The following is a 26,079-nucleotide window of genomic DNA, read 5'->3' on the forward strand; positions in this document are numbered from 1 at the left end:
CATGTACTACATGATTCACTGGGCTTATGGGTTAACCTCTTTGCTTTCTAAGACAGATGCAGCAATGTGGGGGGGCAGGCGGGAGCGGGTGCATGCTAAGAATGTTTAAGACTAGTCAACTAGTTCCCCCCCCCCCCCAACCCGCCCCTTTTCTGCCTCTATCTGATAGAGGCAGCAAAGGGGGGGGGGGGGGGGGAGAGGGGGTACTTCAAAGGGCAGCGCCACACAGCTGATCCCCAGCTCAGCTGTAAGGCGCTGTTTTGTTGATTCAAAGCCGCAGCGCCGCCTGGGGTTGGCTGGGGAACTCCCCAGCTGATCCTAGACTCCATGTGGCATTTCTCCCGAACCCAGGATCAGGTGGGGAGTCCCCAGCTGACCCTGGGTTTTTGGGAAATGCTGCGCAGAACCTGTCGTCAGCTGGGGAGTCCCCTGCTGATCCTGGGTTCCGCTGAAATGCTGCACGGGGCCTGGGATCCCAGCTGACCCTGGGCTCCCTGTGGCTTTTCAAATCAGCAACGCAACATGGAGCCCGGGGTCAGTGGGGGACTGAGAGTGGGCTTCAGCTTTGAAATGCGCAAGAGCCCCCAGTAGGGACTCTTGTTCATTTTGAAGCTGGCATGCCTGCATGCAGCTCAGAGTGAGTGGGACTTCCTGCTGGCCCCGAGCTGCACACGGTGTTCCTCATTCCTCCTTTGAAACTTCAAAGGAGGAATGCGAAAGTGCCCATCGAGTAGTTGATAGAAATTCTGTTGACTACTCGACTAGTCAATTAACCGCAATTTAACATTCGTAGTGTACTGTGAGCTGACTTTTAAGCCAGCTCCTCACACGTACCAGCTCCCATGGAGCTCCCTCCTCCTGCTTTTCTGCGTAGTTGGCAGGCTGCTTCCCCCGTGTATGAATGTGTAACCGCTGAAATTTTCAGTGGTTACGCATTTACCTAAATGATCACATTTTAGCATGCCTAATATAAAATGTATCCACCAAAATAGATCTCAGCTCAAAGTATATTGTTCTCTGGTCATTGCGTGCTCATGCTTGGGATTGCACGTGTGGACAAGAGCAAGCATGAGAATATTTTAGGATATGTCTGCTCTACAGTGTAAGCTCAAGGTTCAAACTCTTACTCAAACCTTGCCTTCCTTACGTCTGTCCATCCATTGTGTTCACCAGGCCCCAGATTCAAGGGCCCCCTGGAGTTGAGGAGTTCAAATCTGAGTCCACCCTGGACTCAGGATTCAGTATTGCTTTTTAGTGGATATGGAATCCCACTGGACTTGATGTCCATCAAAAGAATTCCAGGAGCCAATACTTTTTGTCTTATTGTCAGTCAAGTCTGATGGACACTGAAGTTTTCCTATGCTGCACTACGACCAAGAGTCCAGGGCAGCCGCTTTATGGAGGGGTGCTAGGAAGTCTGGGATATGGGTGGTAGGACTTGGTCATATGATGCAGTGCAGATGCTGGGCCACCAGGTTAGGACTCAGAGTTCAGCAGTTCCTAACCTTCGGTTACAAATGAGTGTAGAGCCTCAACCCCCAGTTCAACAAACCCTCAGTCTGCTAACTCAGGTTCTGTTAACCCTGCAGTTACATTGCGTTAGAGACAGCCTTTGGGCTGTGGCTGGCTTAGTTCAACTGATGGGCTATTGGGGTTAGGCTGGGGGACCCTGAGCCCAAATATTTACACACCAGTCTTGCAGCCCAAGTCAGCTGACCTGGACCATCTATGAGTGTTAAATTGCTGTGTAGACATACCTTTAAGAGTTTCTAAGGTTGTGCGCGTCACTGAGGCTTACCTCCTGTACAACTTATGTGCTATTTGGCCGGTTGCCTGGAGTATGGAGCTGCTAAGTTATGAAGGAGCAGAGATTCTGCTTCTGCTGACCTTTTAGTCCTGCTAACAGGTATTTTCACCTCTGCTTCTCAAAAGGGATTATGTCTAAAATTTAAGATCTCATAATTTTGGTTGTAAACATCTTTTATTCATTAGCCTTTAGTCTAAATAGAAGCAATTAAAACATCTAGTTAATTCACTAGATTTTATGTGTCTGCTTAGTATGAATTGAAATCTAGTTGCATGTTAGCGAGATCAATCAATATCGGACATGTGCCCTGAAATTTTAAAAATGTCACTTCTAGTTTTTAGAAAACTTCCTAAATTAGTGGCTCTCCTAATCTTGTTGGAACCTTCCTGGTGATTGATTAGAAGATTAACACACCCTGTGGTCTTTCCCATCATTCATTGACATAGCTACAGTCATCTGTTTTTTTTCTATCCACTTTTTTCTTTTGTTTTCTATCTTGATAACTTTTGTTCTCTCTCCCCCTCATTTTTCCACTCTCAGAAAAGCTCTAGAATAGACAATCCAAGGAGGGGGAAATGGTAATGTGTTAGTTGCATATGTTCCCACAGTTAAGTTGAAAGTAGAAGAAAAAGTTGGACATGTAGGCTGATACCTGTACATGCACTGAGGTAATAGGGAGAAAAAAGCAGCCATAGCTTTAGGAACATGTTTCCCTCTCTTCGCCTTCAAAAGAGCAACAAAGTGCTTTTCCTCTTTTATATCTGCTCCTCTCCTTTGTTACATTTGTCTTGTTCAGTTCCCCTTCCTTAGACTCCAAAAAACTGGATTTGTTAAAAGGATTTACTTCACGTTTTCTAGGAAATTAGAACTGTACATGACATAAAACATAAATGGCATAATGTTGCTGAGAGAAAATACTAAATTTCATACTCTATGAAGTGATTTAAACTACTTTGAATTTTTAAAAAACAAATATTAATGCAATTTTAACCACTGAGCCACAGATGACACTTGGATAACATTTATCTGTATTAAATAAGTGTTATGTAGATTGAAGTTTGTGAAGCATTTTGAATATGCCAAATATTACTCAAAATCATTTTTCATATACATTAAACTCCTATCCTATTTCAATTTCACCTTTTTGAGCAAAATATTATTTGCCCATTCCTGCATCAATAGGACAAGTCTCTTTTGTGACTGGCTCTTTGGAGAAGAGAAGAAGAGTATCTTTTGGTGTACCATGGAAGAGACCAGTATCTGTGTCAGAATTCTTCCTTGTACCAAATGCTGCAATGGTGGGAACCACCATTTTACCCTTACTTGTCCTCTCAGTGACAACTGCCTCTTCCTGTTGTACTCTTGCCTAAGCAGCAACAAAATGTGCCTGCACTAAAGACTAGGATCAGTGCCTCCTGGCATGGAGCCTAGAACAGTTGTATGCTGAAGAGCTGACTGCTGACAAATGGACAGGAAAAGCCTATGCAAAGCTATCATAGCATGGTCTTGGAGTGGGCTCAGTTGTGGAGTTAGAGATAAACTTACTGTACTAAAATGAGATATGGGTTTTATGGCACAGTGGTAGACTCGGGTGCTTGTGATGAGTGTACAGTTTATTTATGATTATATAACCACATCACTGAATTCAGTTTAAACTTGAGCACCCAAAATAGAGTGATGTGGTTTTAGTTATTCCTGTGATAGGCAAGGTAAAGTATTTCCAAAGATTTTTTTTTTTTTAAAGACTTAGAGAAATGTTCTAAGTTAGTGTTTTTGCCATGGTCCATTGTTAGTTGTACCAGAAGGGAATCTGAGAAATATGTTTAGGTGTTAGGGTGAACCCAAGAAAAGGTTAGCTCTGTTAACAGGGAAAAGAAGGTATTTGGAGATATTTTAATTCTGAGGAAAGCATAGTACAGAGATGAACTAGAGGCTTGTTTGAAGAATCATTTGTAATTTATGGTAATTTTTGGAAGTTATATAAAGCTATTCAGAACTAACCAAAGAAAAATAGTCAAATTTAACGCAAAATTAATGTGTAATATTTTTATGTAGTACTCAGTGCTTTGTACAGTACACATATTGCTATTTCAGGGACCCTCTGCTTTAATACGTGTATCTAGTTTATTAATTCACCTATATATGCATAATCAGGCTAAGTGTAAATATTGTTCCATATCTCTATATAAATTTAATATACAGTGGAACCTCAGTTATGAATATTTCATGAATGGAAGTTTGTAACTCTGAACAAGACGTTATGATCTTTCAGAAGTTTACAGCTGAACATTGACTTAATACAGCTTTACTATGAAGAAAACTGCTTCTTTTAACTATCTTAATTTAAATGAAATAAACTATTTCCTTTTGTCAGTTTTTTTTAACTGTCCCTTTTTTTAGTAGATTACTTTTAACACAATATTGAATTTTATTTGCCCTTTTTTTTTCTTATGCAGCCTAATTTGTGTGCTTCTGGTTTCAAATGAGGTGTCAACCAGTCATTTCATAACTCTAGTGTTTATAACTCCAAGGTTCTATTGTAATAAAATAATGAAAAAGCTGTAAATAAATCTTTCTAAAGACCATGTTGTTGTATTTAGCCCATCAAAGTTCAGTCCTTCAAAGTCATTGGGAATTATGAGTAAAGATCAAGGTTCTGAGTGGCTGTTGGGGATTAAAACAGACCTTCCTGGGATCTGATCATTGATAGTATCAAAAGGAAACTGACACACAGTGTAAGTGTCCTAGGAGTTTCCTAGTTGATCTTTCAACTTAACTTTTTAAAAATTGACTAACTTAGAAAAAAATCCAGTTTTAGTTAGACCATCCTTTAAATGATGTAGTCTAACTTTTTAAAACCTAGTTTAAAACCTGTATTTTTACTACTGCTCTGTTAATATTTACAAAGAGATTTTTCAGGAAGACAATCAGCAAAATTGACTAGATGCAACATTCAGATCCACCAGCTGTCCTGCCTGTCTTTTCTCCTTTACCTTATGCCTTCACCACTCCTGATTATTTGGCATTATCCTGAATCATTTGACTTGTTTTATTTCTTTGTTTCAATAAAATGATCGAGACATGTCTTTCCTCTGCATTTCTCAGCTGCACTTCAGATCATTGACACATGGTGCAGGTACAGTAGGAGCAGACTGGATGTTATGAGGTAGGGAACGAGCAGGGATCTGCAACATAGGTAATGAGTGGCTCTGTTGGGGTGTGGGCGGGGGCGTTCTAAAGCAGCGGTGAGCAACCCATGAGTCAGGGGTTGCAGCTGTCTTCCTGGGGGGGATTGCAATGGATCAGCGCTTTAAATTAAAGGGGCTGCAACAAAATGTTCCCAGCGCCTTTTTTTTCCCTTAACCAAAATGTTCCTGTTCTCTCCCCCTGCCCCTTCTCCTGCTCAACCAAAATTTTCCCAGTCCTGGGGGGGGTCGCAAATTAAAAAAGGTTGAGCACCACTTGCTCTAAAGCACAGTATTTCTGCTGAGTGACAGGACGGAGGTGGGGAGCGGGACAAACCCATGAAACTGTATTTCTCAAACTGTGGGTCCCATCGCAAGCAACCTATAGGGGGATCGCAGTATCACAAAGTTTGAGAACCCCTGCCATGAAGGATCTGTGCTCTGACTCTCCTGCTGCTTTTCTAAAAGTAGACCTAGTATTTTCAATCAACGAAAAAGCAGTTTGTATCGAGATCGATGTTTCTTTTGTCACTTTTGTTTTATCTGTATTTTCTCTTTCCTTGATGTGTCTGAGTTCTTTTTACCTTGCTCTTACTTTCATCTTTTCCTTCTCCATCATATTGTCCTATTCCAGCCTTTTTGTATCTGTTCCCCTCATCCCTTCCTCGAATACTTATATAGCACTAGATTTTAACAACAGCTTTGATGTCTACTGCTAAAAATCCTATGAACAAATAAAACCTAAATAGCAGTTTTTCTGTTGAAAAAGATACTCTAATATGACTTTTAATAGTGACATTGCCCTAGTTATATAGCCTGACATGGAAATTCACGTCTAAATAAATGATCAAAATGTCACTGGACAATTTCCCATTGAATGTGGGGGAAGCACATTTAGACCAGGCTTGAGAATTTCTGAAAATCTTATCCATAGATATTGCACACAATTCCAACAACTTGTGACTCTATAATGTCTACAAATGATAAAATTTAAATCAGAGTTAATACTTGATATTTTGAGTGTTTGTACCACCATTTGAGGTATGAAGGTATTTTAGTTCTTGAGCCACTAATTTTTTTTAAAATTTTGAAATGTTGAAATTGTAATTTTTTTTTAAATGTAGCAAAGTAACTGCAAAATACAATTGTTATATATTTAGTGGGTTTTGTATTAGGGTATTGCAAATCAGGCAACAATTAACTGTATTTCTGGGTTAGAACTTACAACATGAATCATGCCTACCCTCAAAACATGCAAAGCAAAAAACATTTTTAGATTACAATCCTTGGAAAAAGGATTGCACATATTTGAAGTCTAGCACAATACAACTGTTTTCTTGAGGTGTGTAGACGCTACAGGAATATAAATGTCTAATAATTGATCAAATCCTTACATTTAAAATAAACCCACGTTCCTTAAATGCTTTTCACTATTTTTAAATTACAAAATGTCTTTGAGTTGGGATGTGAACGTGTAACCATGTATGAGCCTGAGCTGATTCGGTCATGTGCACGATTACACAGAGCCCTACCCCCATCTCCACCACCTCTGTATCAGAAGTAGCAGTGCAGGTGGGCAAGAGGGAGCTGGTATTTGCAGGGAGCTGGCTCTCTGTGAGCATTTGGTCCCTGTCCCCTGTCCCCATGCTGCTGCCTCTGATACAGAAATTTCTCCTGCTATTAACATCTGTATTTCTATATAAAAAAATCTATTTGTGGGACACATCCAGCCCACTTAATTAGCCTCATTAACACAGATCCTACAATTGACAGGTACTACTTCTGCTGTTTTATATATCTTTTGGTTTCTTATTTCCACACATTCTGAAGTGAGCTTTGCCCATGAAAGCTCCTGATTCTATATATTTTGGTTAAGGTGCCAAGCAACTGCTTGTTTTTAAGGTGCCAAGCAACTGCTCGTTTTTAAAGTTACAGACTAATAAGCCCTCTGATATACTTAAGCTTGACAGTGTCTTTTTAACTGAAACAACCGTTATAAACAAATGTAAGTTCAGAAATATCAATAGCAACTTGAAATCAGCACTTTATTCTATTTGTAATGTAAACCAAATGGTTTCTGTTTATGTACAATAAAATTATGTTATGATTTATGTTGTGGGTACTAGTATTGCTAATTTTAACATTGTAGCATAGTTTTAAGGCTGAAGATACAGCAGCTGGAAAAGTGAACCCCTTGCATTTGTTAATTGTGACTTCATATTCGTATTTTCAAACCTGTACCCCGACCAGAATGAATTATTGACTTGGTTGCAGTCTCTGACCAGGCACCTAGAGATTTTAGTGATGCGGGGAGAAATGAATCATCTCTGGTTAGTCAGAACCCTCCACAGTCTGAGAGAGAATAGCTAGCAGCTCACATACCTTTGTAGCTGAATTCCTCAGTCCTCCCACTCTTCTCTGTCAGCCTAGGTCTCTGGGTTTCTTCTCCTGTTCCATCGCTTTCTTGCTTTACTCTAGTCTATATTGCATTCTTATTCCTGACTATTCTGGTTTCCTGCCTTTCTAGGGAGGTGACGGGGATTCGGGAACCAGCTGCTGTCACTGCACTTCAGGTGCTTGCCTTGTCTTTCCCAACAGCTTGTATCCAACTGTCACAGAATCTCCATGAACCATCTAATTCCAGCATTCTTCCCCCTATCCTAGTAGAGATGTCACACAACATTCCAGATCTGTTTCTGCTTGCTGCCACAGGTTTTATTCAGTGAAACCTCATTGACATTGCCTTCAAATTACTGAGACTCAGATGCTCTTTTTTTCCCTATTACAGTTCAGACAGCTAGCAGTGATACTTTTGTGTACCCCAATGTATAGATTAGAATTTTGCACTATCCTAGTTCCTCCTAAAATAAGATGTTCCCTTTAGGTCCCAATTCTAGAATATTTGTAAATTACCAAATGTATTTTTTATTCTAGTAAGTATTTCAATAGTACCTAGAGAACCACACCAAAACCAGGCATTGTAGAAATTTGTAGTAAGACTTTCCTTGCCCCAAAGAGGTTGCATAATCTAAGTAGACAAGAGAGTGGTGGTATTTTTGTTTTAGGTGTGAGGAACAGAGGTGCGGAGAAACTGAGATTTGCACGAGATGTGGCAGCATTGGAATGGAATCCAGATATCTGGAGTCCTAACCCTGGGCTTAATCATAAGACTTCCCTGTTGTTCCAGTTTGTCATTGTTAAAAAAGGTGAATCAAGTTTTAAAAGGAAATTTTAAGAGCATAAACACAATAAAACAGATATTTAAAATTCTTTGTGTTTACAGTAAGTGTTTTTTTCAGTATTACTAATCAGATGTCCTAAGAATAATTTTGTCCTTTTTTATTCTGCCGTATCCTTTTTGTTCTTCTTCTGGCGACTGTTCTAGATATTACTCTTACTTTGTTTTTTTTTGTGCTGGTAGTAATTTATCTCACTTGCAAATTTACATTTCTCTAAATTCTTATCCTATTAAAATGTCCTCAACTTATCTAAAATATTCAGAATATTAGCATTGTTCAGACTTTATAAGTTTAAATTAAAACTATGTACTTCATTAATCCTCCAGGAGATGAATAAAGATATTAGATATGTCTGGTCCCCAACCACTATAAGTTGTTCCCGTGGCATTATAGGGGGTGTAAATATGATGCAGTTAACTGACTGCAAGGAGAACTCCACCTAATCAAAAGACACATGGCCTGGGGAGAGGGTGCAGCATGATGCTACAAACATTTTTGGTTGTTACAGGCTAATACACAGTCGTTAAGCAGCCCCTGAACTATAACATTTCTAATGCTGCGCTCAGCTTGCCAAAAATCCATGTGACACAACTAACTTTAGGCCAAGTCTACACTGGCAAGTTACTTAGTATGCTCTAACTCCACAGTGCTGTAATTTTCAAGGTGTCCACACTGGCAAGGCACTTAGCGCACACTAGCTCTGTAGTTGCCTCACTCTAGGTAAACCTCCTGGATGGGAAGCATAGAGATTACTGTGATCTGTAAACAGCACTAGAGTGCCAGTGTGGACACCATGGTATAGTATTGTGTCATGACTGGCCTCTGGCATCCTTCCCACAATGCCTTTTCTTATCTCTGTTCATATGTTTAACTCTACTGCCCTGCTCTCAGGTGACCAACCCTCAGACCTGCTCTTTGCATCGTTTTTGAAACATGAAAATCCCCCTCCTGTTTGCTCAGTGCTGTGTTCTTAGTGCATCTTTCCATCATGCCATGCCTGCTCCTTGCCCCAGGAGATTTCATCAGTGTTTGAGGTGAGGAGGCTGTCCAGTTCCAGCTGTACCTATGGGCAGATCTCAAAGATGCTTAACTGAAAGGGGCCATGACTGGGACACCCTGCAGTGCAGGATCTAAGTCAAGGAGCTGTGAAACATCTGCCACTTGGGGCAGGAAGCAAACTGCTGCGCCAGTCCCGCACCCACAGCCTGCCAGTGCTACAAAGAACTGGATTATATTCTTGGAGGCAACCCTATCTTGGCTCTGAAGACCCCCATGGATATTTCATCCAACAATGGACCAAGCCAGGAGGAGGAAATCATGGACAAGTGTGCTGAGTGGTAGGGAGACCCAGAACAAGAGCAGGACTCATCATCCACAGATGCCTTTGATCAGGAGCTGTTTTGTACCTCTGAAGAAGTGAGCCTGTGGCAGTAGTAGGAGGCTGCAGATGAAGAGCTTAGTAAGTGGGTTGGGTCTTTGGAAGCACTCAGGCAAGTTGCTGGGAACAAAAGAATTCTAGAAAGGAGGCTTGGTTCTGTTAGATCTACCAGCACAGGGTTACTCAGATTCTGAACGGGGTGTTGATACAATCTCTTATTTCACAGTAATCTGCCTCAGATCTCATTAAATGTCTCATACAGCTGCTGGGCCAGGTGTCTGCACAGATTTGCTGGCAATGCTCCTGCGCTCTTTGTCCTCTGAAGGCTGACGTTCCCTCACCATTGTGCTGTCAGCGGTGGGAGAGTGGGGGGGGGGGGAGGATGCAGGGGTGGGACAGTGCTAAAGTCATTGATGTACAAACACAAGGGCTACGTCTACACTGGCCCCTCTTCCGTAAGGGGCATGTAAATTTCAAGAGTCGTCGTAGGGAAATCCGCGGGGGATTTAAATATCCCCCGCGGCATTTAAATAAAAATGGCCGCCGCTTTTTTCCGGCTTTTAAAAAAGCCGGAAAAGAGCGTCTAGACTGGCCCCGATCCTCCGGAAAAAGCACCCTTTTCCGGAGGGTCTTATTCTTACTTCAAAGTAAGAATAAGACCCTCCGGAAAAGGGCGCTTTTTCCGGAGGATCGGGGCCAGTCTAGACGCTCTTTTCCGGCTTTTTTAAAAGCCGGAAAAAAGCGGCGGCCATTTTTATTTAAATGCCGCGGGGGATATTTAAATCCCCCGCGGATTTCCCTACGACGACTCTTGAAATTTACATGCCCCTTACGGAAGAGGGGCCAGTGTAGACGTAGCCAAGGCGTATATGGTCCTGGATGGAACCTACAATTAAGTAAAAGACCCCTTCTTTGCTTTTCTGCTCACCCTAAGCAGAGAGATGTCTTCTGGGATGAATGCAGTGTGTGGAAATGAGTGGCCATTACTATCGGGCACCCCATGCCCCTCCCACAATGCTCTCCTCAAGTTACACTGGCCCAGAGTGCAGTACCGCCCAGCATGAAAGAGAACCTAGCTGTTCCCTGGTACAAATGAGACTCCCAGCCTCCTACACCAAGGGATTCCTTAGCCCTGGTGGTGAACTGACCATTGTGGGGTTCCTGTATCTTATGGGTACTAGGTATGTGAACAGTGCAGGTGTTTAAAAGGGGTTGGTGCAGTGTTGTATCTAGTGTTAATGTTACAATTGTGCCTTGATAGAGCTGACCTTGGCATGCCAGTCTGAAGTCATAGTGCCTGCGAAGAGGCTCAAAAAGTCTAGTGTGCGCCCCCACAGAACTCGAGAGGAGTTTTTGCATGACATCCTGAGTCACTCTGACACCAAACATAAAGAATTGGAGCAGAGGGTCAGTGAGAGGAGGGCAGGGCTTTTAAATGTTATGAAGCGGCAAGTGGACAAGATGGAGCGTATGTGCGACTGTCCACTCTCCCTCTCTGCCATAGCTGGTGTCCCAAAATTGTTTTCCATACACCCAACCTCTCTGTCAATGCCAATGCAATTTGGCCATCACCCTATTCCCAGGCATCACGCAATGCGCTCCACACCTGCCCTACCAAACCTTCACCCATACAGACTCCCACTGTGCTCAACCCTCATTTGTATGCAGTTTAGCTCTGATGAAATGCAGCCCCTCTTGCACAGCACAGATAATAGGGTTGCACTTGAAACTTGGACATATACAAATCTATAAAACTCCTGGAGCATGCCTTACTTCCTGCCTCTCCTCCTTCCCCCGTCTCCCACCCAGTGCAGATGTTTCATGGTTTGTGTGTCCTACATTTACTATGTTTAATAAATGAAATTCATGTGTTTCAAAGCAATCTTTATTCTTTTACATGGAAGCAAGCAAGCCTACCCCAGCAGAGCTATGGTCACTGTAGCCTTAAGTGCAGCACATGGACCAATGAGGATAAGCCCCTAGCAATGCAGTCACTGCACTCCTATGCATGGCAACCAGTTTTAGTGACTTTCCGCATCAAATTGCAACTTCAAGGCATCCTTAAGCCTTGTAGCCCTGGTCTCGGGCTGCTCAAACTTGGTTTTGAGGCACTGAGCCTCAACAGTCGAGCTCTGAGTTGAAGCTTTCACCCCCCGCTTTGCAAATATTATGAAGAGTGTAGCATGCAACCATAACCATAAGGATATAATCATTGGTCATGTCCAACTTCCTGTATAAACAACACCAAGGGGCTTTCAAATGGCCAAAAGCATACTCCACCATCATTCTGCACTTACTCAGTGTATTATTAAACCTCTCCTTGCTGCTGTCAAGGCTCCCTGTGTGCGGCTTCCTGAGCCACAGCATTAAGGGATAGGCAGGGTCTCCATGGGTCACAGTGGGCATTTCCGCATCCCCCACAGTGATATTCTGGTCTGTAAAAAAAAAAAAAAAAAAAAAAAATCCTTGCTTGCAATTTGATTTTTTGAAAGATGCAAGCATTATACACCTTTCCGGACCAGTCTACATTAATGTCTGTGAAATGCCCATGTTGATCCACAAGGCCCGCGGAACCATGGAGCAATGGCCCTTGTGATTACAGTACTGGGAAGCTAGGTAGTCTGGTGCCAGAATTGGAATGTACATGCAATCTGTCACCCCTCTGTAGTTTGGGAAGCACATCCATTTAAAGCAGTCCACAATTTCATGCACGTTGCCCAGAGTCACATTTTTTTTGAGCAATATGCAATTGATGGCCCTCTGCATAAGCTCAACCGTTGACTTTTCCATTCCAAAGGAACCCAAAAGCAGCATTCCACTGTGATCTGCACCTCTGTGAATGCCACAGGAAATCTTGTATGTATGGGTGCATGGACTCTTCATCATTACTTTGCAGCGTCAGGAATAATTCAGCTGCCATTCATGACATGTTAGTGATCAGAATTTTATCAACTGCTGGGGATCCAGTCCTGCACACAGAGGAGGCAGCGCAGAAGTCATTGAGAAATGGCAGCAAAGGCAGATGGAAGCACGGGGGTTGCTGGAATATCAAGTGATTCACCACAAAACATTGGTACAGGACCCAGGACCTCCCCTCCACCTTCCCGCAAACCTGTGTTGCTCTGTGGGATAGTTGCCCAGAGTGCACCGCTCCAAAAGCCACTGCAAGTATGGTTACACTACTGCACTGGTGGCTGACATGGACACCCAGTAGCGTTTTCACTGCTGCGCTCTGAGACGCACTGTAATTACCAGCCCTTTACATCTGCCAGTGTAGATGTGGCCTTAGTTACAGACCCTCATTACCTCTTCCCAACTCTTGCCCTCACAAATCATGCTGTGAGGCTCAGCACAGGGGGGGAAAAAAAGTTGGTCTTGGAACCTAAAGTACTAATCCTGCAATTTGATCCACTTTGGCTGATCTGTGCCTGTGCAGACCCCTGTTAACTTAGTAGGACTGCGAGAGTCCCGCACCTCCTTATCTCTTTTTAGCTGAGGTCCCAGTGTGAGAACCGCTGCCATACTACTTTCCTTAATTCAAAGACACATATGACTTTCAGTTGGAGTTTGAAAATGTTACGCATTTGAGAATTTTGCGTGCATATTTTACAGTATTTTAAAATTTGCATTTTAACAAATATGACAACTGTGTGTGCTGAAGTAGACATTTACATTTAGAACTATATCAAATCTTTTTTCTTAAGATACCAGATGATAAGTTCATTGGAACTGTGGTTAAATTTTCTTAATTCTGAATCAATGAGAAGCATTTCAAACTCTCTTAAAGTTAGAGGTATATAAAATCATGAGTGGTGTAGAGAGGGCCAATAAAGAAAAGTTATTTATTAGTTCCCTAAATAGAAGAACTAGAGGTCACCAAATGAAATTAACGGGGAGCAGGTTTAAAACTAATAAAAGAAAGTTCTTCTTCACACAGCGTGTAGTCAACCTGTGGAACTCCTTGCTAGAGGAGGCTGTGAAGGCTAGGACTATAATAGAGTTTAAAGAGAAGCTAGATAATTTCATGTAGGTTAGGTCCATAAAAGGCTATTAGCCAGGGGATAAAATGGTGTCCTTGGCTTCTGTCTGTCAGAGGCTGGAGAGGGATGGCAGGAGACAAATCGCTTGATCATTGTCTTCGGTCCGCCCTCTCTGGGGCACCTGGTGTTGGCCACTGTTGGTCGACAGGATGCTGGGCTGGATGGACCTTTGGTCTGACCCAGTACGGCCGTTCTTATGTTTCCAGTGTACACACTAGTTACAGTGCCACTTCCAGGAGAAAATCATGTGGATCTTTACTAGAAAGAAGTATTTTCTCACCGCAGGAGGAAAACCCCTTACAATATTTTTCTGCAAAACCAAAAAAGCATCCAATTGTACAAAAATTATTTATCAGTCTTGACACCCCCCCCCCCATATCATTATTCTATATATTTGTGGTCCTCCCCTCCTCCCAGTATACACGTCATACTTTTTGAAAGATGACCTTAAGAGAACTATTTTCAAAACTTGATGAAATGAGTGTTAAGGGCTATTAGACATATTTGTCTTTGGAAAATCCACAGTATTTATATAGTTTGCACTAAATATGTTCTACAGAATATCTGTTTTATGCATGTCTAATATTCAAGAGAAAGGTTTTTGCTTCATATCCTGTATTTCTAGAAGTAGCACTAAAGCTGAAATAGAGTTTATATGTCCAGTGTGTAGGCAAGCATGAATCCTGTACACTAGTTATAAGCAGATTTAGATTTCATTGCATGCCACTGTACATGTTTTTGGAAAAATCTGATTTTTACAGATTGAAATCCTATGTAGAGTTGAATGGGGGGAATAATCATGTTTATGGATGATAAACCATTTTAATTCTTATGATGGATGCTCCAATTTTTTGATGCTCAACTTATCATCTTGAAGGGGTCTGATGATTAGCTGAGGGTTGAATAATTCCTGTAAAGTAGGTTTCCTAAATTGGGAACTAGCCTGTAGGCCTAGAATTCTTGTGTTTATGCCTACATATGAGTATATTTAAGGCAGTGTTTCCCAATTTTATTTGGCCATGGAACCCTTTTCAGCTTTTCAGAATTTCAAGGAATCCCTAGATTTGTCAAGCAAAAAAAAAAAAAAAAAGGGAGGAACCCACGAATGCATGAGAATCACATTCCTTCACCACCCCTTTGAGGCCCCACCTTCTCTGTTCCCCTCCTCCACATCACTTGCTATTCCCAGCCATTATACACTCTCACTGGGTTGAGACAAGAGGTACGGGCCCTGGGGTGGGAATGAGGGATTTGGGTGTGGGAAGGGGTAAGAAGTGCAAGCTCTGGGAGGGAATTTGGATGCAGGAGAAGGGGATGCTGGCTCAGGGAGGGGGCTCCAGGCTGAGGAGTGCCGAGCAAGTCACAGGCTGGTGGATGTGAGGGTGCAGGAGTTTGGGCTGGATATGTGAGGGGCTTAGGGCAAGGAGGCTGTGAGTATGATGGACTCAGGACCCAGAGTTGCCATGTGTGGATGATGCAGGAATGTTGTGGCAGAAGACTGAGGATGTGGGGATGCAGGAGTTTGGGGATGTAAGAGGCTCAGGACAGGGGGTTCCAGTGTATGATAGGCTCAGATTTGGGGTCCGGTGCTGCAGGAGTATTATGATGCTGTAGTGAGATGGGGATTTGGCCCCAATTGGGGGCATGTTGGCCCGGCTTCATTTTTAAATAAAATATTATGTCAAACTCAAAAGGTTTTAGCATTGTCTTTATTTATGAGAGGGGCAAGGAACCTCTTTTGAGTCAAGGGTCATTGACCCACAGAAAAGTCAGTTGGGGCCATGCAAATGAGATGCAAAAAACCCACTCCAAGCCTCACTAATGTGGTCCCAACTATGCTGGTGTGGGCAGGGGACAGGGTGCTAGTGAGTGCTGGGGCCAGGGAGAAGTTGCTTCTGGGTGGTAGAATGCTGGCACAGGTGGCAGGGTGCTGGGCAGGATGCTGGGGTAAGGGACATGGTCCTGCTGGGCACTGGGGTGGGTGGCAGGGTGCTGGGGCCAGGTCCAGGGTGCTGCTAGGGTGGATGGCAGGGTGCTGGGGCCAGGGACAAGGTGGTGCTTGGTGCTGCGGTGGGTGGCTGGGTGCTGGTGACAGTGCTGGTGGGGGCAAGGGACAGGGTACTTGTGGGGGGGTCTGGACAGGGGCAGCTGGAAGCAGTACCTGGCAATCCTATAGCGCCTCTGGGTTATGGGAAGTGTGCGACTGCATTTCCCCTCCCCATACAGCTGGTGCATGCGCTGCCTGAACAGCAGGGGCTCTTGCACTCCAGCAACTTCTGCAGTTCTGTTCTGGGGGCAGGGGGAGGGCGCAGTGAGTCCCAGGGCACAGCGCGTTGCCTTCACAGTCGGAGCTGCGCAGACTCCAGTCTCCTGACCTCCCGCCCCTGCACCGTGCAGAAAGGTGGCGGAACTAAGTTGCTGGGTGCCACAGCCCCAGCTGTTCAGGCATTGCGCGCCAGCTCCTTTGGGGAGGGAAAGTGCTTCCCTCCCTGCTGTGTGTCACGTGGGTTCACTTCTGTCTGCCACCCCCCTAGTGTGCCGGCCAGGAGCAACTGTTCTCCTCTGCCCCCACCTCTCTACGCCTGTGTTGCTGGGGAGGCACGGGAAACAAGTGTGCTGCTTCTTTAAGAAGCTGGCTAGCCAGCTCTCTCTCTCTCTTTCAGAGGGGGCAGGGCAGTGCTGGCTCCTCACAGAACCCCTACGTTCGCTTCGCGAAACCCCAGGGTTCCGTGGAGCACTAATTGGGAAACACTGATTTAAGGGATAAGTATTAACTAATTTCTCATACACTCACCATTTTCCAAAGATTTTTTTTCTTTCCTCCCTTCTCCTACGCCTTGTTTTTTTCCCCCTTTGAGGGTTTCCTGCCCACCCCTCTATGTGTTGTTACAAACTTGTGAAAGTAGGTAGCAAATGAGTTATTTGATTCCCACTCCAGAAGCTCGTGCTCAAAGTCCCAGATGAAATCACATTACACAACCCTGTATTAAGTGCTGCCTGATATTGTTGTGGAGGATTTTCTTATCTTCTCTGCAAAAAGTGTCATTTAATTTACTTGAGTCTCTTTTGCCCCACACATAGCCCACATCTGCCCAATCTGCAGCATCAAGAGAGCTCTACTTTCTAAGCCTGGTGATCAGTATGGGTCCTCTTCTTTTCCTCCTTGAGAAGAAGAGGCAACTGTCACTTTGCACAGGAGGGAGCAGAGCTATTGAGAGTGTTGGGTTTTTTTGCTACCCGCTTTCTACATGTGAAAAGGATATAGATTGCTCCTGCTTTTCCTGGGAGGGAGTGCTACCTCTTGAAGCTGCTGGGGTAGGCTGTTCTTCCTGAAAAGATTAGGAAAATGCTGACCCTAACGAAACAAAAGGGTTTTTACTTGTAAGTCTGAAAGTCATATAAAGGCTGTGGCTGTTCATGTCCTCCCAAGATTGCCTACAACAGTGGCCAAAAATCCTGTTAACTCGGAGAACTGACAGCTCTATTACAGCTACTTGGTACCACAAACACATACCTGTTTTGCTGTATGTGCCATGTAGATTTTGTTACCTTGTCTTGTGGAGGTAGAGCTTACAGGGAAGCCATCATTCTGTTGTGTGCCTCCCCGCCCTTGGTGAACATTAGCCCCTATAAACGTAACTTACACAGACAAGTGCATTTTGTGGTGGTAAGAGTCAGGTGTTGGTCATTGGTGGTTCTCTAGCATTAAAATGCTGATCAATTTAATCAGTGAGATTTAGTAGGAGTCAGCCAGAAGCTGTGCCCTCCAGCCTTGCTGCTAACCTCTGTTCTTCCCTCATCTTAACTATGTTAGCTTGGTAATTCCAGCACCTGAGTCTCAGACTGACACAGACTCTGTCTGATGTCAGGCCAGAAGTGCTTTGATGAACCACAGGCAGTTAGGTCAGTAAGAACAGCGGCTTTTGTAGCTGAATTTCAAGCTGTGGTCCACTACAATTTCAACTTCCCCTTCTGTGAGCCTCTTGTTACTAATAAGAGCTAAGAAAAAGAAAGAAGGGATCAGGGTGATAGAACTGGAATCCAAGGCGTCAAGCTGGAAGCCTGCAGTTCTTCTAGAAGGCAGCTGCGTCCTGTTGTGTCAGAAAAGGAAGTTGCTGACAGAGCCAAGCAAATTCATTATTTTTTGTGGTATAGTTCAATTATCTGGAATAAACAGTTACTGCATTTAATTAAAAAATAATTCTAAAGCTACTTACATCCAAAATGTGTAAGGTGATGGAGTGAATTTTTGAGTTCATGAAGACTGTGGTTATTCAGCTAGAGCAGGGATGGGGAACCTTTTTTTGGGTCGGGGCAACTGACCCACAGAAAAATCAGTTGGGGGGCCACACACAAGTGAGAAGAAAAAATCCTCACTGGTGTGGCCCATGACTGAGAAGGAGAAACACTCCCCACATTCTTCTCCCACACCAGAGCCTAGAAGGGCCCAGCCTAGTAGATTTTGTGTGCTCCAGCCCCACGGAGCGCCAGTGTGTGTTCCCCAATGCTATGTGGTACCTGATCCTTGGGGGCTGGATCCAGGCATCTGGGGGCCACATCCATTCCCCGGACCTTATGTTCCCCATCCATGAGCTAGAGAAGGGATAGAGAACTTTTTTGGGGGTCGAGGACCACTGACCCCCAGAAAAGTCAGTTGGTGGGTGGGGGGGCGCACATAAGTGAGAAGAAAAAAAACCCCTCACTAATGTGGCCCCTTACTGAGAAGGAGAAAGACACTCCTCACATTCACATCTCATACCAGGGCCTTGGGGGCCCCAGCCTTGAAGATTTTGTGTGCTCCAGCCCTCAAAGGAGCAGCAGGGGGCTGGAGCACCAATACAGGTGCCCCAATGCTGGAGGAAACATGCATCCGGTCCTTTGGCTGCATCCGGTCCCTTGGGCCTGAGGTTCCCCAACCCTGAGCTAGGGGAACGTGAAGAACTGTTTCAGCAAACTGGATGCATTTTAAAGGATACATATTACCTCGTCAAAACTTTAGAAACACATATTATATGGAACATTCATTTGTCCTCTGAAGAATTATAACAAATTTGCAGATTGAATTCAATCACTGAAATGTGAAATAAGGATTTTAGTTTTAAGTGCAAAATTCAAAGCTAAAATAACTAGTTTGAACCTATGTGTATTAATGTGAATAATGTATTTATTAATGTTTAAATGCTAGGATGTTATATGCAGGATTGCATATTAAATAAGCCCACTAGTTTTATAAGTATCTTCAATTTTCATATATTGAAATCTGAACCGTTTAACTTGGGTTTCTTTTTATTTCTAGATGGTGTGAAAGGATCATAATTATCTAATCAAGATGAATATAATGGCTTCCTTGATGAGGAAAACAGAACATTCAGTTCATAGGCTTATGTCTACGACATGAAGTATTTAACCATAGTTGTCTCTGAGAAATTAATTTGTGACCTGAGATCTACTGGTCCCGGAAAGAAATTGAGATTTCACAAATTTGAGCTATAACTTTTCCAGTACATTTTTGCCTAATCATATTTACATTTGCACAAAAAAAATATTGAATACAAAAATCAAGGATTATGCTGATGCATTTTTGTTTGTGCATTGCACATGATATATAATTTAAACTAAATTATAATTCATTTTTGTATTTATTTATTTCTTAATACATGAAGATTCAGCAAGAATAATTTGTCATCCATGGAAAAAAATAAGACCTATTCCTCAAAAATGGTTAGTAACTTTGTGTTAGATGAAATCAACAATTTAAAAGTAGAGCAAGAAGAAGAAAGTATAAATAATTGTACTTTGGAAGGAATGGATATAAAAAATGAACCTGAAGATTTCAAACATACAGACAGTAGTGATGAACAAGAAGACAAAGAAAAACATTTAATCAGTAATAATCCTGTCAAATATTTATCCACAGAAAATGAAGATGATTATGGATCTCTGTTTTCTCAATACAGTAGCACTCTTTATGATGTAGCAATGGAAGCTGTGACACAAAGCCTCCTTTCTAGTAGAAACATAAGCTCCCGGAAAAAATCCCCTGCTTGGAATCATTTTTTTATATCTCCTCGAGACAGCACTAAAGCAATATGTATGTACTGTATGAAAGAATTTAGTAGGGGTAAAAATGAAAAGGACCTAAGTACAAGTTGCCTTATGAGGCATGTGAGGCGCGCTCATCCTACTGTCCTTATTCAAGAAAACGGAAGTATTCCGGGTCTATCTTCTTTTTCTTCGCCTTCATTGTTACTGTCTCCTCAATCTGCAGATGTTGGAGATTTAAGTGCTGTGTTATCACCTATAAAACTGGTCAAGAAAATTGCTTCTAAGATACCATCTCCAGATCAAGTAATTGAGGAATCTGTTTCTGTCGTCTCTTCTAAAGAAGTATCAGACCTGCCAGTTTCTGAAAAATGCAGCAAAGAAGAAGTTATGGTCAGGTCATCTCCACCCTTACCACACAATCAGTATGATGAAACTATGGAGAATGTAGTGGAAAAAACTGTTCCAATTCCAAAGAGTACATCAGGTTCTAGAAGAAGATCTGCTGTCTGGAAACATTTTTATTTGTCTCCGTCAGATAATTCTAAAGCAGTCTGCATCCACTGTATGAATGAATTCAGTAGAGGAAAGAATGGAAAAGATCTTGGAACTAGTTGCTTAATAAGGCACATGTGGCGAGCCCATCGTTCCATTGTTTTGCAGGAGAATGGTGGTGGTACAAGCATACCACCCTTGTATTCTGCTCCTCCAACTTTATTGCCTTCTTTAGTGCCCTTCGATGGTGATCTGAATTCTGGGTCGTCCTCTCCAGGAAAACTGATTAAAGAATCAATGTCTGCTTCTTCTTCTCCAGATAGAATGGCAGAGGAAATCCATTCTACTCTCCCTTCTGGAGATTCTCTGGTGGAAGACTCATCAGTATTGTCATCTGATGATATAGGTGAAGCCTCTTTAGTGTCTTCTCCTGAGAAGCAATGTGAGGGATTAAGTCCATTGATATTTGAACATAGCTCTGTGTTTCAGCAGAATAAAAGGATTATGAAAAGGCTTAAATCAGAAGTTTGGCATCATTTTTCACTGTCTCCCGTAGACAGTCTAAAAGCTGTATGTAGGTACTGCAGTTGTATGATAAGTCGTGGCAAAAAAGGAGATGTAGGGACAAGCTGCTTGATGAGACATTTATATAGACGCCACCCTGAGGTGATTGGGAACCAAAAAAGCTTTATAGATGCAAGTTTGGCAAATTCTCCTTATGCTACTTTGGCTTCTGCAGAATGTTCATCTTCAAAATTGATTGACTTACCCCCTATGGTTACAAATGGTAATCCGATTATATATCCTGTCAGTAGCAAGAAGACCTCAAAACTGTGGAATCACTTTTCAGTTTGTTCTGCAGATTCAACTAAAGTAATATGTATGCACTGTGGACATACAATAAGCAGAGGGAAAAAGCCAACAAATTTGGGTACAAGTTGCCTTCTAAGACATTTGCAGCGGTTTCATAACAATGTGCTGAAAACTGATGTTTCAGAGACAGTGTTGTCCTCTTCTGTGGATAATCACATGCCACTGAGCACAGAATTATTAGGATCTTCAACCTTTGATGAAACCAATGACAAGTTTTGTGATTCTCACCCAGTTGCCAAAAAAATTACAAGTCTTGTAGCTGAAATGATTGCACTCGACCTTCAGCCATATTCTTTTGTAGACAACATTGGCTTTAACAGGCTGCTTGAATACTTGCAACCTCAGTATTCTTTACCTTCACCATCATATTTTTCTAGGACAGCAATTCCAGAAATGTATGATAATGTGAAACAAATAATTATTTCACATCTGAAAGAAGCTGAAAGCGGACTAATACATTTTACATCAGGAATATGGATGAGCAATCAAACACGGGAATATCTAACGCTCACTGCTCACTGGGTATCATTTGAGTCCTCATTTAGACCACAGTGTGAAGATTACCATTGTTCAGCACTTTTAAATGTGTCACAGATTGATTGCGACTACAATGGCATCAGTATTCAAAAACAACTAGAATATTGGTGGGAAGCCTGGATAACTTCCATTGGCCTTCAGATTGGGATTACTGTTACAGATAATCAGAGTATAGGGAAAACATTAAATGAAAGTGATTATTCAAGTGTGCAATGTTTTGGTCACACTGTTAATCTCATAGTAAATGAGGCTATTAAAAGTCAGAGAATGGTTCAAAATTTGCTTAGTATTGCAAGAAAGATTTGTGAACGTGTTCATCGGTCTGCAAAAGCAAAGGAGAAATTAGCAGAGTTACAAAAAGAATATGAGTTGCCTCAGCATCAACTTATTCAGGATGTTCCATCCAAATGGAATACATCGTTCCATATGCTTGAACGCTTAATTGAACAGAAAAGAGCAATTGATGAAATGTCAATAGAGTGCAGCTTTAGGGAGCTGATAAGTTGCGATCAGTGGGAAGTTATGCAGTCTGTGTGTCACGCTCTGAAACCGTTTGAAGTTGCGAGTCGAGAGATGAGTACTCACATGTCCACTTTAAGCCAGGTGATTCCAGTGATTCACATACTTAACAGAAAAATAGACATGTTGTTTGAGGAAACAGTGGGCATTGACACTATGTTAAAATCCTTGAAAGAAGCTATGGTAAGTAGATTGTCCAGCACGCTTCATGATCCAAGGTACATTTTTGCTACACTTTTAGACCCTCGCTACAAAACATCCTTATTTACAGAAGAGGAGGCTGAACAGTATAAACTGGACTTAATCAGGGAACTGGAAATATTGAGTTCTACCTCAGATAATAAACCTGTTTCTAATGGGTGTGATATAGGTTCACCATCTACAAACTCCTATAGGGAGGATAATCTTTGTTCACTTATGGCTGACATGAAAAAATCAAAAGATCTAAAAGAGAAGGCAAAGTTACCAGAGGAAATGGTGCTCTCATACTTGGAGGAAGAAGTGCTTGAGCATAAGTGTGACCCACTAACTTACTGGAACTTTAAGAAGTCATCTTGGCCAGTATTGTCAAAATTGGCTGTTAGATTCTTGGGTTGTCCACCAAGTATTGTTCCTTCTGAGAGATTGTTCAATACATCCAATGAAAACAGCAGCTTTAGTCAGTCAAGGTTAATGATTGAACACTTTGAAAAACTTATCTTTTTGAAAGTGAATCTTCCCTTAATATACTTCCAGTATTGAAACTAATGAACAAATTGCCAGACTAAAACTATTGTTGCTCACTTGGATATTAAATATTTGGATTGTTAAATTGCTCCAGTAGGGGCCATGTATGACATCTAATCAGCGGCTGTAATTCCAAATTTTAGTTTCGTCAGCTTTCATTATGTCTACATGTGCCTTATTCATAGTTCTTCAGGCCAGATATTGTATATATGTTTTTTAAAAGTTCACACTAGAAATAGCCTGTCTTGTCAAATTATACAAAATTATGTAGGTTTTAATCCATAATTGTAAATGAACATTAAAAGCGCGGTCATTTGTTTTAATAGAATGGCAAAAAGATGTAAACAGTTCTATTCTGTAGTTTTTATTCAATTATGTAAAAACCATAAACCAGGTACTGTATTTTAGTTAAACATTGCTTTAATTTCAGCAAAATAGCTTTTTTCTAGCTGTCAAAGAAAGCTGTATATAAAAGGTGGAATTCAAGCCATCTTTTTACCTAGCAGTTTTTTTAATTGCAAGCCCTAAAGTACTTAAGGGGTTATGAAGAATTATTATGGAAGATGTTTGTTTACTGTGTCAGGAGATGATTGGATTAGTATTTGAAAATATAACTAAATTTAGAGGTATTATGGAACATAATACAGAAGTCTGTAATCAAACTTCCCATCTGTTGTTCTATTCAGGTTTTACATTGTAACTGAATTACAGAAATATTCTGAGTATTTATATAAGCTCTTCCTGGAAGTTTTTATTAAAGTTTGTGAATTAATGCTTATTTAATGCAGTGTGTGAAAAGGCAAGATATTTACAGTGAAAGATTTGATGGTGTTCTAATGCCTTTTTAAAACTTTTGTTCACCAAAATTCTAAGGGTTCCATGGGTTAAAATTTAAATCCTGGTTCCCAACATGATTACAACTGGGTGTAACAAATAGTCTATCTTAAAAGTTCCTAGTATAAAAATAACCACCTCTGAAGAATAAATAGCCTTATGGATATGGTACACTGCTTAGAATTTTATGTAATAGGATTGATTCATAATTGTTGGTGTCCATCTGACAAATGAGATATTGTAGAACCCTCTAAACTTCAAATATAGAGTATAAAAAGCCAGCATTTTAATTTTAAAGAATGTTTTCCTTTCAACTACTAAATATTCATCTTCCCATTTCAGTTTGATTAAATACTTCTGGGAAGCAAGTCATTTCATTTGCCTGTGACCTTTTAGAAAAATTGTAGTTTTGTTAAAATACTGTACCTATGCTAATCTAATTTTGCATTTACTATGTTTTAGTGTATTTATAAACGGTGAACTGTTTCTGAAATTAAACATTTTATTTGCAATTTCTGGTGCTATTCAATGTGCCTTTTACATCTCGGATGGAAGTAGAAAAACTGCTTACTGTGAGAATGAAACTGATACAAATACATACAGAACCATACATTTTTGCAAAGAACACTAGATGCAAGCAAGGTTAATTGGTATATTTAGTTCTCTGTTTCAGACTATATTTTGCAGCCATTATATTGAGTAGCATTTTACTACAAGTATTATCATTTCTTTCATAAGAAGGGCCATACTGGGTCAGATCAAAGGTCCATCTAAGCCCAGTATCCTGTCTTCTGACAGTGGCCATTGCCCAGCACTCCAGAGGGAGTGAACAGAACAGGGAATCATCAAGTGATCCCTCTCCTGTCATCCATTTCCAGCCTCTAACAAACGGAGGCTAGGGACACCATTCTATCCATCCTGGCTAATAGTCTCTGTACCAAACCAGTGTTCCCCTAATCTGCAAAGCAGCACAGCTTCACATGTGATTTAATCATCCCTGCTCAGTCAGAGGCTCAAGGCCTCCTGCATGGAACTGACTGGGCAGGGCTGATTAATCATCTGTGAAGCTGTGCTGCTGCACACCTTAGACCACTGGTTCCCAAACTTTTCGGCATCACGCCCCCTTTTTGATTTTTTGAGAAACCTTCATGCTCCTCCTCCCCCAAAAAGTCAGCAAGACTTGTTGAGAGAAAAAAAAACCTTTTAAGAGCAGAGCAGGCGCTGCCGTTTTAAGGTGGCGGCCATTTTGAAGTCTGCCCCAGCCAGCCCGAGCTGTGCGTGTTCTGGCGGGGGGAATTGACAGGGGTCTGGGTGGCCTCATGTGCCCCCCCCCCGAAATTTCTTCACACACCCCTGGGGGTGCATCCCCCACCAGTTTGGGAACCCATGGCTTAGACAGAACTTAGGACCTAACCTCCATGAATTTGTTCTTTTTATCTGTTCTTTGAACCTTGTTAAAGTCCTGGTCTTCACAGCATTCTCTGTCAAGGAGTTCCACAGATTGACTGTGCTACATGAAGGAAAACTTCCTTTTGTTTTAAACCTGCTGCCTGTTAATTTTATTTGGTGACTTGCAGTTCTCATATTATGGGAACAAGTAAATATTTTTCCTTATTCACTTTTTCCATACTAGTCATGATTTTATATACCCCTATTAGATCCTTCCTTAGTCTCCTCTCTTCTAAGCTGAAAAGTCCCAGTCTCTTTAATTTCTCTTCATATCGGACCTGTTCCAAACGCCTAATCATTTTTGTTGCCCTTTTCTTGAACCTTTTCCAATACCAATATACAGGGCTCACTGAACCGCGGCGAGCCCTGCTCACCAGCCGTGCTGTTGGGTGATCTGCGCATGTGCAGATCGCCGGAACCCAGCTCTTCCGGGTTACAATCTACTCGCTCTGGGCGAGTAGACCGTATAATTTGTCGAGCCCTGCCAATATATATTTTTTGAGATGAGGTGACCACATCTGTACACAGTATTTCAGTATGCTTATTTGCAGGCCTGTAGATGGGGCGAGCACAAAGGAAGAAACTGGCCTGGGGCCTGGCAATTCAAAAGGGCCCAGGGCTCCTGACTGCTGCTGCTACTACTGCAGCAGTCGTGGTGGCCAGAGCCCTGGATGGTTCTGAAGGCTGGCTGCGGTAGTAGGGGACACAACATGGTCCAGGTGGCACTGAGGGCATGCTGCCCCCAGCCCCACCCCTTCCACACAAGGTCCTGTCCCTTCCAGGAGTGCAGATTCCCCCCTCCACCTGTGCTGCTGCCCAAGGGCCTGTGCGTTGTGTTGACCCCTGTGCTCGTTCAAGTTCAGTGAAGATTGCTGAGATGTTCTTCCAGTCACTAAATATTTACTGCATGACACTTTCCAAAACATTTTGAAAATAAGCTGTTAAGGGAACAATT

General features: G+C 42.1%; 1 protein-coding gene across 2 annotated transcripts in view; it reads left to right on the top strand.

Moving 5' to 3' along the window:
* ZBED4 (zinc finger BED-type containing 4) overlaps window positions 1-24,198 on the top strand; it is a 40,589-nt gene extending 16,391 nt beyond the window's left edge. For both annotated transcript variants that reach the window (XM_075927857.2, XM_075927866.2), the window contains exon 3: window positions 18,946-24,198. In XM_075927857.2, the coding sequence (XP_075783972.2) occupies window positions 19,338-22,856 (3,519 nt within the window). In that variant the 5' untranslated portion in view covers window positions 18,946-19,337 and the 3' untranslated portion in view covers window positions 22,857-24,198. The remainder of the gene's footprint in view (window positions 1-18,945) is intronic.
* The last annotated feature ends 1,881 nt before the right edge of the window (window positions 24,199-26,079 follow it).

This window comes from Pelodiscus sinensis, chromosome 1, assembly GCF_052426305.1.
Source record: "Pelodiscus sinensis isolate ZL-2025 chromosome 1, ASM5242630v1, whole genome shotgun sequence".
NCBI classification, from domain to species: domain Eukaryota; kingdom Metazoa; phylum Chordata; order Testudines; family Trionychidae; genus Pelodiscus; species Pelodiscus sinensis.